Below are 13,450 nucleotides of genomic sequence, written 5' to 3'. Positions count from 1 at the left end.
GATGTCAGACGGAGGAAAAATCTGCTATTTTGAAGCCCAAGAGATCAACCATACCATGCTGAACCCTTTTTTCTGTCATTTAACTACCCCTCCTGGATATGTATGGTTTTTCATGCATGGTACCTCGTTATACAAAAAGTTAAAAAAAAAAAATAAATCTACTGCTTGTAATTTCAAGCTCCACATTTTTTTTTAATTTCATGAACTTGCAAGAAAAACAATATGCTCAAATTAAAAGTGAACAGCTGCAAAGGTTTTCTAAGAAAACGATCAAACTAAACACGACGCCTAAATCTAGGTGGCTCAGGCTCGCTAGCCCGGATTTTATTTTATGGCCAGAAGAGGGCACTCAAAACTAGCAAAAGATGCTGGATTTTTTTTTTTTTTTTTCCACCCCTAAATACTTCATACTAACAGTCTGTTAATTCACTTATAAGTTCAAGGAGACGGACCAGCCCCAACAGTAAAGTCTCTTCTCTTCAGGAAAGTTTCCCACTGTGATTATGTTCGGCATTCAAAAACCTCGTAATTTAACAAACAAGATACTTCAACCTTTCACTTCCTCAACAGGATGCTACATACCTTGAAGCATTCTTAAGCCACAGTAAACAGAAAATCAAGTACAGCTAAAGAGTTACCATCCTTGACCTATGGCTAAAAAGTTACTAGGTTACTAGTTACTATTAGGTGTATGTAATACCACAGGCGCAGGGAAGTAAGGTAAGTAACATCCAAGAATTTTAAAGAAAAAGGACATTCTAGTTCCAGTCGGGTTACCAAGATTCTTCTCATTTGTTTAAGGAAATCTGATCCAAACCACTGGCAAGACCAGGTAGAAAGAACATTAATCTTCTCGTTTTTACTGTCTGTTAAATATTGCAAAACTAAATAAGACTATCTTGCCACTAGCATTAGCTAATTTTTCTGTGTGGCAAAACATTTGCAACCTGAACATACCATTTCATTTTTTACAAAAACTCCTCTGCAAGGGCTGTTTTATTATACAAGAAAGAAACTTACTAGTATGTTGTCATAAAGAAAGATGGACAGAAACATTATAAAAGATGGAAAGTTATACAATCCCTAACATTTATTTTGTAACCACAAGAGGACAAGAAAGTAAACCCTAATTTTGGAACATAGAACCTATTTTGAAAGAAATCTGATTGTTCTTAAAGGGACGCAGTACTAGACAGCCTACCACTGGCAATGGAAGTTTCTTGTATAGAATATTCCCATCCCCAAATAGTAATAAAAATAATCTCTGAATTTCAGAACTGTTCAAATTCTTCCATATTTGTATATTTTCATATTTTCTTCTGCACAGATGCTGTTTATGATTCAAGATTACACTGAACAGGAAAGAGATTTAATGTTTCCTCACCGTACCAAAATTAGCCATATTTACAATTGTGAAATCTCCATAGAACATACCTAGAACACGTGAGGTTTTTTTACCTTATCTTTATCCACGCCGGGTTCTCTGTATACTGTCCATTTCTGTGCATCATCACTGTATAAAATTCTGTAGGCTGAGACATAATAGTAGTACTCTGCAAGGGTTGATCCAGTAGTTATAATACCTGTGAAAATGAAGGTGCCCAGTTAGACAAAAAAATGGGTACTGGTTTGCAAAAATTCATAGATCAACTTTTGAATCCAGAGTTATGTAGTTGGAATCTCCACTGGTCCAGTTACATTTCGAAGTTTATCGAAGATCTGAAACTTCTACAGTGACTGAAACTTAATAATCATTTTACTTATTTTTATATTTTAATTCTCATGATATAACCTTCCTAAGCACTTTTCCCCCATTTCTTCATGGAAACGGCCCGTTCATTTGACCACGGCCCACTCCCGCCTCCAGTTGCTGAGACAGCACCACTCTTCCCTGCTTTTGTACTGCCAACCTCCAAGCACCTTTGAAAGAACCGTAGCTTCCTGAAGCTGACACTTCAGCGCCACAGAACAACTCACATAGGAAAGCTGGTTGGTGACAGCTTATTAGCACAGGAAATAGAGGAGTAATGTAAAATCCAAATAGTCCCCGGGGAGGTAATAACAAAGGCTGCTGGTAAAACCAAGTTGCTTGATGACAGGAAGCCAAGCTGCTGATAGCAGGGTGCGCAGCTGAGTTTACAGAGACCAACTCATGCCTTTGAGAATGGAGGATGTTCACAATAGTCTCAAAGCCGGGGACTCTATGAAGCACTCTACCTAAAGCCACTTTATTTTTTATTGAAGTCAGATTGCAAACACATCCATTAACAACAGTGAATCATCTCTGAACAATTCAATCAAAACAGAAAACACTAACATCAGCACAGAAGATACAACAGCTGCACTGCCACTACTTAAGGCTACCCCTTAAGTTAACCCCAAAAGGCAAATGCCTCAAGTGCTTCACCACTCAACATGGGCTTTACTGCGATCAACAGGAACAGGTTACCATGGGCTCACTCAACACTCCAAACCTGAAACAAACCATCCGGAGTGGATTGGGAAACAGCACCCCCAGCTGCCTCTCCAAATAAACACAGCTACCAAAATCACGACGGATCGTCCATCTCAATCAATATGCAGGAGCAGAGCCTAATCCAGACTCTGGCTGCATCAGTGTGCACTGCTTGGTCCGTCTGCTGAGAGAAAGTGCAATAGACTTTTGAGGGCCCCACCATCCCCAGCTGTCAGCCTAAGTTCCACTTCAGGCAAGGAGGTGAAGGGGAGAGGCTGCCAGCTGGTTTACTCTGTCTGTAGCTTGTCTCACACTGCACTGCAACTGCTCCTATCTCCACTGCTGGATTCTCTACAGTCATGACAGGCAGTAGGAAAAACCTAGAAATGTAAGTCAGTACACCTGAATCAGAGGTACCAGTGGACTGAGCTGACTGAATATGGATTTGTACCTCCAAGGAGACAATCAGCAGGAAAAGGGAAGCATCAAGGATCCAATAAAATCACAGGAAACATCTAAACAAATTCTGATGGAAGACGTGTTTTCCACCATGAAACTCCACATGTTCAACTCCAGGCTCTTCAGTATATTAGCTAGGACATGGAACCAACTTTGCTGTCACAGTAATTAAATGTCATCTGGACTTTATCTAAGACCAAGCCCTGGAAAAAAGGATGTCAGTAACCAACTTCTTCAATGCTGTTTAAAAGCCACATCAGATTCACTTACCTGTTATTCTCTTTTCTTTATTCAAGTCAATCTGCAACCACTGATGTTCATCGCTGATAAAAGCAGCCCAAGGAGGACCACCCCTTTTCAGTCTGGCATTTTCAGGTTTCCAAATGTTCACTTGTCCTGTTTGGTCAGACCACTCAAGAATAGATGATGCCGTGATCTGGGAATCAGAGATTACTCCAGATTCCATCCCCAGTGTCCCATAGCAACCTGAGCAACAGAAAAGGTGAGGATTTAAAATGAAAATTCAAGTTACACAATGATTTTACCCGCTTGGTGTTGACGACTTCACATGCAAATACTAAACCGCCGTCTAAATTTATTCCATAACAACACTACCAACGAAACACAGTCTTCTGCTTTCTTAAAAGTGATGCTGGAACCAAACTTGGAATCTTGAGTATTCCACTATTTATGCCTGCTTAAGAGTAACGTGGCTATTCTCTCAATCACTACTGACACAGAGCACTAGGAAGAGAAGCTTTGGGGGAGCGGTCATGGTTTAAGAGTACATATGGTAGATGCAGGAACGGGAAACAGGCTACTTGATCATTCATTCCTTTTATCTGTCTATATAATCACTTCTTTTTTAAACTGACCTCAGTATCACAATTTTAATTCTGACAATACACCAAAGAATGTAGGAAGCCACGTCATAATCCTGGCCTTGAGCTTGAGCACGTCCTTGAAACTAAACTAGTTGTATTTTTTTGTCATCATTCTTACTAGGAGCAATCTTTGCCTTCAGCTAGCCAGCCTGAACAACTCAGCCTCGCTTCCTTCTGCTGTGAGCTCCCCTTCTCCCTGCAGGTCCCCTGCAGCCCTCCTCTGCACCATGGTCAAGTGCTCACCCCTCAAGGGAGGCACAGCCCAAGTGCAACTGGATCCCAGACAAGGCCTGGCCAATGCCCTGTACGCTGGAACTAATAGTTCGTTTTCTCTACTGGACATAATTCACCCGCTGCAGCACAGGCTCATGTGAGCACCTCGCTAACTGAGTCCTTTCCCCCACCTGTCATTTCCATCTAACAGGCTGCCAGTTTAAAGCAGAAATGCCTGTCTCTATGTACCCGACCTTGTACTTTTTGCTCTGTGATTCTTCAATTCGTTTCCATTATTCCAGTCTCAAAAGTCAGCCAGGTCTTCCTGTACAATAGTTTCATCTTCTTCTGCACTGACCACACCTCCAGCAGCAATAACACACTCCTCTATTTTGTACCAAGTGATGAAACCAACTATTACGGAAAAACCACACTGGTAAATTCACCAGTCTGATACACCTCGTTTGAGCATACTACCAAGTCCCCTTTTTCCTCCAGCTAACTCCTAGACCACCCAAATTCATACATTTTAATCTAATCTGTCTCTAGTTTATTCGATAATTTCTCAAATGTGTCACTGAAATCCAGATAATCTAGATTAGCATTTTTTCCTGTCTCTTCGTATTTCCAGGCCTTTTAATTACTTTCATATATACAATCAGATCACATTTTGAAAGATGAAAAACCCCAGCAAATGCTGCCTCGATCACAGTGCTTAATATTTGCCATGCATAAGGTCACCAGACATGCAATTCCTTCTTCTAGCTCTTGCAGAGGTCTGGGAGATAAATTGTTTGAATATTATGTGGATTAATTTTCAAATTTTTGCTCATTTCTGTGCATTTCCACCTCGAAACACACCTGCCCATCAGATTTCTGTGTTTCTATCCCCATTCATCATTACTTTTATTTATATATTTGGAAAAGTATCTGTCTACTTTTGAAGAGTATGTGTATGATTTCCTTTTTTTTTTTTTAACTTATTTTTAACTTTATCCTTATGGAAAACAGACTTCATGCTTTTGTTAATTTTTTTTATATCGTTATTAAAACAGTTAAAGAAACTAAGGAAAGGCCAGTGTCTTTACAATACTTCCAACATCCGTTCAAATTGGCATTTAAGGTGACTTACAGAAAAGCTAGCTTCCATTTAGAAAAGTACAGCTACTTTGTTTGAAAAAAGGGTAGTTGATAGAAAGTAAAAACATGCAAAGCAGTGAAGCTTTAAACAGGGGCAACACTGGTTATACCAATCAGCAACCTGGTACACATTTACAAAATAAAATCTGGCGGCCAAGAAGGAACACAACTTACAGGGCAAGGCAGAAGAGATGCCTCTCCAGAGCAAGAGACACAAGTAATTTATCACATATCATTCAGTTGCAAGAACGTGGGGGGGGAAAAAAATAGTAAAAGGGGATGGAGAAAGTTGAGGAACCATTTTGGGATTTCTGCCAGTTTTCTTAGCAGGCAACAAGGAAAGTGTAAGGAGTAAACCTGAAAAAATCCTACAAAGCACAGTTGCCACCAACAAAGAGCAACTCGTAAGCGCCCAACTCTGCTTTAGCAGTGCGTCTGAAGTACGAGAGTCAAGTCACTTCAAACCAGATTATAATTGAGGAACGTAACATGGAAGAATCTCTTTCTGCAGATAAGCAAATCTTGCTAAATAACAGAAGTAGGAAGAAAAATTAAATTATGAACCAGCAGGACAAGCACCTTGTAGGACTGAGAAAGCAGGGCTTAGAATGTCTTAAACATATATAGGGAGAGCATTAACTCAGCACAACACACACATGTGTGATTATGAGCAACTGAATAAAATGATCAGACTTGAGTAGGAAACACTGCATCCTTATTTATCGATGTATCACTCCATGTATAAATGTAGCGATAATTAGTGATCATCAAAACAAGATAGTAAAACGATTCAAAAATACCTATTACTGAGGAATTAAGTAAAAAAAAAATTAACTAGAATAAAAATTAAGAAATGAAACACTTGTACACTTATTTCTACTCACAAAATTTGTATGAAAGTATCAACATGTAATAATACACGTGACAACGCTTACCGCTCGTCTTAAATGTGAAGAGACTTGTAGATAATGGTCCCCTGCAGAGAACAAAAGAAGATAGGTTTTGTGGTAGTCAGTGAGGAAAATTGAAACAAACTGTCTTCAATTTATTTTTCTTGTCTGACTTCTTGCCGCTGAAACTGATGCACATATGCCTAAAGAAGTGCTTCACGGTTAAAGTAACACTTCCCGTCACCAAGCTGCGCCGCTTTCAGTAGAAACACCTTTTCTCTTCCCTGCACCTAAAAAGCTGCAGTTAAACTATTATTTTTCCACAGACCATTAGGAATTTATGGTCATGCTATGCATTTTGGAAGACAAAACCTCGCTGCGGAATTTAGAAAATTAATCTTTATGGTCTGGAGGTTAAAAAAATATCTGGTAAAACAATCACACCGTAGCAAACGAGCACTGTGAGAACCTTACAGAAGGGAACCTGTCCATGGAACACGTAGCTCCACTAGCTGAAACTAACCCTGCAATGGGACACTACCAAGATCTCAGGTGCTAAAGATAAGGAGAACGTATATGAAGTACACTTACACTTTTGAGGTGACGTTGTTTGCCAGGGAGCCTTCATAGTACGGAATGCCCTTGCTGATGACAACATTAATTTGGCCACCCAGAGTATTTGACACAACGCCTGCGTGAACACCAGCCATACAAAGTGATGACGACTTGAAGAGGGAAAAAGAAAAATTTAATGCTACATGGTAAGTAAATTAAACACTACACTGTCTATTGCAAATGCTAGATTATCCAGTTACAGTCTTTGTTATTATTACATTAAGAAATCATTCTTATTTAACTGTTATCTCTGTTATTTAGAGACCGCTCATCTTTGGTTTATTATGGAATTTATAAAAAAACAAAATGAAGCTCCTGCATTTCACTGCGTCCTTTCCCAGATGTATTTGGAATGTAACTCTTGTAATCAAATACGCTCAAACAAACAGCACGGTAAACCAGTCTGAAAGAGCCAGACAGTCAGATTTTCAGCCTACAATAAATCTTTCATGTTAGGCAACAGAAGTTGAATACATAAATACGTAGGAAATCTTTTAATAGAAAGCACACTAAAAGTACGTTTATTCATTTTCTCACAATTAAGGAGTGATGCACCGCAGGTTTTGTTAACTTTTAGCCAATGGGTTATATTTTTTATTTTAACTCATGGTTAAACATGGTTTAACCATCCAGCAATGTGATCCATATGAACCCACAGTAACATGTGAATACAATTCCTTCTAAGTAACACTAGTACCTCAGGCGTGCAGGTCAATGCAGATCAGTTACACAAAAACTGTTTGCAGGACACCCTGTTCTTCCTTCCTCTCCCTGACAGACCATTAGCCCAGACGCACTAATAAACATGACAGTGACACTCTGGCTTCCCAGACTTGCAGGCTGGCTGTGCCACAGACAGCAGGACTCGCTACACCAAGTCCTTTGGTGTGATAGTTTGATGTGTGGGGGGGTGTTCTGGTGGCAGGGGAGGGGATTTGCTCCCTGTGCCACCAGATCTGAGTCCCATCCCCCCCGGGGGAGGTTGAGCCAAATTGGCGCCTCTGCGAATTGCCCTATTTAAGTTGAGACAAAGGGGCGGGAAAGGGCTTTTTGCTCAGGAGCGAGGAGAGAGCAGGAGGGCGCTGCCCTCGCTCCCGGCTCCCGGCCGAGCGGCCGCTCGGGCCCGGGCCGGCGCCATGTGCTCAAGATGGCGCCGGGGAGCCACATGGGGGACTCGGTAAGCGCCCCGCTCCCGGGGTGCCCGCCGGGCCGAGCTTCCCCAGAGAGGATTAATATCTAAGAGAAGACAACCACAACGACCGGGTCAGCAAAGATGGAGCAGGAGGAGGTGTGCTGGAGCTGAGGCTTCCCTTGCAAATCGGTGTGAGATGGCAGGCGGCCCCCCTGCAGCCAGGGTGTACTCGGCGGAGCAGCGACCCACTCGTGGCCCGTGGAGAAACCCACGTCGGGAAGGAGATGCCTGAGCCCAGAAGAGGTCGTGGAGCAGGGGATGCGCGACCAGGTACTGTTGATAATGGGGCATGGAATGCACGACGAGGTCGTGGAGGCATCTGGAGACCGTGGGACGACCCACGCCGACGCGAGTGGCAGCAGCTCCCTAAGAGGCCGAGACTGGTAAAGCCCGAACTGGTGCGATCCACGGGGAGGATTGCAATCCTGCGGGCAGGACTTACTTTGGAAAAGTTTGGGGACTTTTTCTTTGTGAGTAGGGGATCCACCGAAGCAAGGGAAAAATGGTGTAAAGACTCCTCCTCCTTTAAGAAAGGAGCGGCAGTGAACAACATGGATGAACTGACCTGTACTCCCCCATTCCCTGTCTCCCTGCGCCGCTGGGGGGAAGGCAGAGCCAGGAACGAAAGGAAAATAGGGGGTGGGGAGGTGTTGTTTTAAGATCGGGCCTTGTTTTCTCTTTCTCCTCTCAAGTAACCGGTTTCGTTCCCTTTTGTCTTTGTTTAGTAACTGTTAATAAATTGTTTTGTTTTATTAAGAAAGCCTGAGTCATGTTTTGCCCGAGACCATGTTTGGTGGGTGCTCCCTTTCGGTTCTTGTCTCGACCCTCAGTCCAAAAAAAAACCACGACATTTGGGCACAGCATGGAGCCAGCAGAGCAAGATGCCTCTGGCTACTGGACAAAAACTAGCCCCGGAGATCTCCTCCAGCTGGGAAGCAAATCTTTCCAGGCCAAAGGAGTGTGACCAAGAAACATCCTATTGCTCAGGAGCAGAGATACAGTCCAGTTTCTAAAAAGGCTTAGCAGCTGTGGCTTTGCACCCACCCACAGAGTGCACCAGGGTTCCTGGAGGATTACTGGCTACGCGCAGTGCCATGGGCATAGACGGAGCTGTTCACAGCCGCCGGGCAGTGCACAGCACTGGGCTACACGCAGACACACCATAACTCTGAGGCCCCTCAGTCACATCCAATGAGACTGGCATCAACCCAATTTTCAGAAGAACAAGTGGGCCCAAGCTGTCTGTGAAGGACCACCTGGCCACCTCCCAATACACCTTACAGAAATCATATTTAGCTTGTTATTACATATCCCAGCGTGGACTTGTCCAAGTCGATAAACAACAGATGATGACTGCAGTTTTTATTTACTGTTAACAGTTGCTTCTCTAAACAAAGACTGCTGCTGGCTGTTGCTACTAAACACATTTGCTGCACTGCTCTGCCAACCAGTCCACTGTGTGCTATAGAGCCTCACTGTAATTCTTTAAGGAGGAATCTTTAAGAGCAGGTTCGGGAACATCTGAGGAACTTGAAGGTGCACAAGTCCATGGGACCTGATGAGATCCATCCGCGGGTCCTGAAGGAACTGGCGGATGAAGTTGCCAAGCCACTGGCCATTGTATTTGAGAAGTCGTGGCGGTCTGGCGAGGTCCCCGATGACTGGAAGAGAGGGAACATAACCCCCATTTTTAAAAAGGGGAACAAGGAGGACCCGGGCAACTACAGGCCGGTCAGCCTCACCTCTGTGCCTGGCAAGGTCATGGAGCAGATTCTCCTGGGAACCATGCTAAGGCACATGGAGAGCAAGGAGGTGGTGGGTGACAGCCAACATGGCTTCACCAAAGGCAGATCGTGCCTGACCAACTTGGTGGCCTTTTATGATGGGGTGACAGCATCGGTGGACAAGGGTCGACCAATGGATGTCATCTACCTGGACTTGTGCAAAGCTTTTGACACTGTCCCGCACGACATTCTTCTCTCTAAACTAGAGAGGCATGGGTTTGATGGATGGACCACTCGGTGGATAAGGAATTGGCTCAATGGCCGCACTTAGAGAGTAGCGGTCAACGGCTTGATGTCCAAGTGGAGACCGGTCACGACTGGCGTCCCTCAGGGGTCCGTGTTGGGCCCGGCCCTCTTCAACATCTTTGTCGGTGATGTGGACAGTGGCATGGAGTGCACCCTCAGCAAGTTCGCTGATGACACCAAGCTGTGTGGTGCTGTCGACACGCTGGAAGGGAGAGATGCCATCCAGAGGGACCTCGACAGGCTGGAGAGGTGGGCCCATACCAACCTCATGAAGTTTATCCAGGCCAAGTGCAAGGTCCTACATCTGGGTCGTGGCAATCCCAGGAACAAATACAGACTGGGCAGAGAATGGATCGAGAGCAGCCCTGAGGAGAAGGACTTGGGAGTACTGGTGGATGAGACGCTCAATATGAGCCGGCAATGTGCTCTTGCGGCCCAGAAGGCCAACCGTGTCCTGGGCTGCATCAAGAGGAGCGTGGCCAGCAGGTCGAGGGAGGTGATTCTCCCCCTCTACTCTGCCCTCGTGAGACCTCACTTGGAGTATTGCGTCCAGTTCTGGAGTCCCCAACATAAGAAGGACATGGACCAGTTGGAGAGGGTCCAGAGGAGGGCCACGAAGATGATCAGAGGGCTGGAGCACCTTTCCTATGAGGACAGGCTGAAAGAGTTGGGGCTGTTCAGCCTGGAGAAGAGGAGGCTCCGGGGTGACCTTATAGCGGTCTTCCAGTACCTCAAGGGGGCCTACAAGAAAGATGGGGAGAGGCTGTTCAGGAGGGCCTGTTGTGATAGGACAAGGGGTAATGGTTTTAAAATAGAGGGAGGTAGATTCAGGTTGGATATTAGGAAAAAATTTTTTACCATGAGAGTTGTAGAACACTGGAACAGGTTGCCCAGAGAGGTGGTGGATGCTCCATCCCTGGAGACGTTCAAGGCCCAGTTGGACGAGGCCCTGAGCAACCTGATCTAGTTGGAGATATCCCTGTTCCTTGCAGGGGGGTTGGACTAGATGACCTTTGAAGGTCCCTTCCAGCCCTAACGATTCTATGATTCTATGATTCTAATCAGCAGTGTTTTCCAGAGAACAAAGACTTCACGGATGATTTTCTTTCTCACATTGCTTTAAAAACAGAACAACTTTCTCCATTGTGGCTTCTTTAGAAATAATTGCATGGTGCAGCAGGCCAGATGCCCCTGTATCTCAAGCTCACTGGCAAAAAAAGACCTGCTCACCAAGACTTTTCCAAACATAATTCTCCTCAGTATATTCACACATAAAACGCTAACCCTATTCCCCACATCTCAAATATACCAAAATCTTTCTAGGTTACTGGAATTATGTCTCACTCATGCACGCAGCTCACCTTTCCCTTTCTACTTTCCCTTGAAAGTAGGAGATGGGATTCTGCAGCAGATGCAGCTCTCCCCTCCCTGCTCACCAGATGTCAGCAACGAGTGCTCCAAGTCCTCAAGGACTGTGGACATCAGGGTGACACACAAAAGGATCAAGATTTAGGGTATTTTTTTTTAAAGCAGCAAGCAGCTGCTGATCATTTGACAGAGATGTATGAGAAATCTCTACCTGGAACTTTGTCTAAAGTGTTGGACAGTTTGATTTCTTTCCACACAACTTGACTTCTGGGAAATTCTACGCCTTTTATTCAGAGTAATAAGTAGATAAAAAGAAAGTCACAGGGCATTTATTTCCCTAAGTTTCCTTTTTTTCCTCCACAGAAAACAGGTTTTCCAGATTTTGGCAAAAAAACTCCCAACCAGCAGAACACCTACAGATGCTGCAAATACGTTAGGCAGACAAAAAAACTCATCTTGTTACACACTACAAAAATTAACTCACAGCCATTTAGCGAGGACTCATTGCGGACCAGAACATATAGCAGTTACACCATGGTGGCATTTTTACATACGGATAATTATTTAAGCAGGTAGGCTACGATTTACAGATGTTTGAGGAAAGAAAATCCGAGACGCGCACTTTAGGTTAATATTTAACATTAAAATCTTTGCTCACTAACAATTTAAAATTATCTTTCTTCTGTGCTAACGTTAATGGCTTATTAAAAAAGTATTTTAAGATAAATGAGAAGATTTAATGTACTTCTTGACTAGATTGCTAGTAAAATGATAATAATAAAAAAAAAAAGCAAACATCCTCCAATCCTACAGCAGGTATGCCAATTCAGTTGCAAAAGATGACATCTGAAAAGCAGTGTATAGGTTTTTGTAGTGTTCTAAGTAAACAGTATATTATTAAAGATGTTAATTACCAGTTTATAGAACTAATAATGTTACAGTATTAAGTCTGTTTCGCAAATGGGTTATAGCTGCTGAGCATAAACCATATTTCATCTCTCATGTTTTAATAAAAAAGTAAGATAACCACTGAAAGCCTCAGTTAAGAGACATATTATGGTGTCAAAAACAAGAAGGCACCATTAAAAGAACTGGCTCTCTCTTCAGCTGAATTTCCCAACCTGAGAAAGCCAATGAAAAGAAAACAGAAAGTATAAAACAGTATTTTGATTGATCCGCCCTTCTCAGCAGGCCTTACAAAAATGTGAGTCTCTGCCACACCACTTCTTGGAGACGGCAACATGTGAAGCACCAGTGTGTTGGGTTTGTGTGACAGGGTTTTGGTAGCAAGGGAGGGGCTGCTGGGGTGGCCCCTGTGAGAAGCTGCCAGAAGCTTCCCCAGCTCCAAGTGGGACCCGGCTCTGGCCAGGGCTGAGCCAGTCAGCACCTCTGTGAATAACGTATTTAAGAAGGGACAAAGAAATCTGCGCCATGCAGGACCAGCAGCGGAGAGAGGGGGAAGACGTGGGCGGCTCTCTGTGCTGGGCTGCTGCCCCTCGCCTGGCAGAGGGGGGTGGCCGCAGCTTGGCACGCTCCAAAGCTCCCCATTCCCAGAGCAACCACTGGGCGGAGCTCGTCCTGCCGGAGGGCTGTTCGGGCCCAGTACGGCTGCAGTGGAGAGTGGGATGTGACAGAAACAACTACGCAGACACCAAAGTCAGCGAAGATGGAGGAGGAGGAGGTATGTTGGAGCTGAAATTCCCCCACAGCCTGTGGGTGAGATGGCAGGCTGTCCCCTGCAGCCCACGGAGGAGCAGAGATTCACCTGCAGCCCATGGAGGACCCCACACCGGAGCAGGTGCCTGCACTCGAAGAAGGCCGTGCTGGAGCAGTCTGTTGGTGAAGGACTGCACTCCATGGGAGGGACTCAGGCTGGAGCAGTTCATGAAGACCTGCAGCCTGTGGGAAGGACTCACGTCAGGGAAGTTTGTGGAGAACTGTCTCCATGGGAAGGGACTCCACACTGAAGCAAGGGAAGAGTGTGAGGGGCTCTCCCCCAGAGGAGGAAAGAGTGGCAGAAACAACGTGTTACAACTGACCGCAACCCCCATTCCCTGTGCCCCTATGCTGTTGGGGGGGGGGGGGCAGAGAAATCAGAAGCAAAGTTGAGCCCGGGAAGAAGGGAGGGGTCGGGGAAGGTGTTTTTAAGAGCTGGTCTTTGTTTCTCATTATCCTTCTCTGATTGATTGGTAACACATTAACCT

The 13,450-nt window shown here is 44.5% G+C and overlaps 1 protein-coding gene across 1 annotated transcript in view; it reads right to left on the bottom strand.

Moving 5' to 3' along the window:
* Nucleotides 1–13,450, bottom strand: part of DCBLD2 (discoidin, CUB and LCCL domain containing 2) — a 48,274-nt gene that overhangs the window by 9,191 nt on the left and 25,633 nt on the right. The window contains exons 6-9 of the mRNA XM_086623456.1: nt 6,633–6,766; nt 6,087–6,127; nt 3,185–3,400; nt 1,459–1,583 (exon numbers count right to left, since the gene is read on the bottom strand). Coding sequence (XP_086479582.1) covers nt 1,459–1,583; nt 3,185–3,400; nt 6,087–6,127; nt 6,633–6,766 — 516 coding nt within the window. The remainder of the gene's footprint in view (nt 1–1,458; nt 1,584–3,184; nt 3,401–6,086; nt 6,128–6,632; nt 6,767–13,450) is intronic.

The sequence above is a fragment of the Tauraco erythrolophus genome, chromosome 1 (assembly GCF_009769465.1).
Source record: "Tauraco erythrolophus isolate bTauEry1 chromosome 1, bTauEry1.pri, whole genome shotgun sequence".
NCBI lineage: Eukaryota > Metazoa > Chordata > Aves > Musophagiformes > Musophagidae > Tauraco > Tauraco erythrolophus.
Note: the sequence above shows the minus strand (reverse complement) of the source record. Positions and strands in the feature narration are given on the sequence as shown.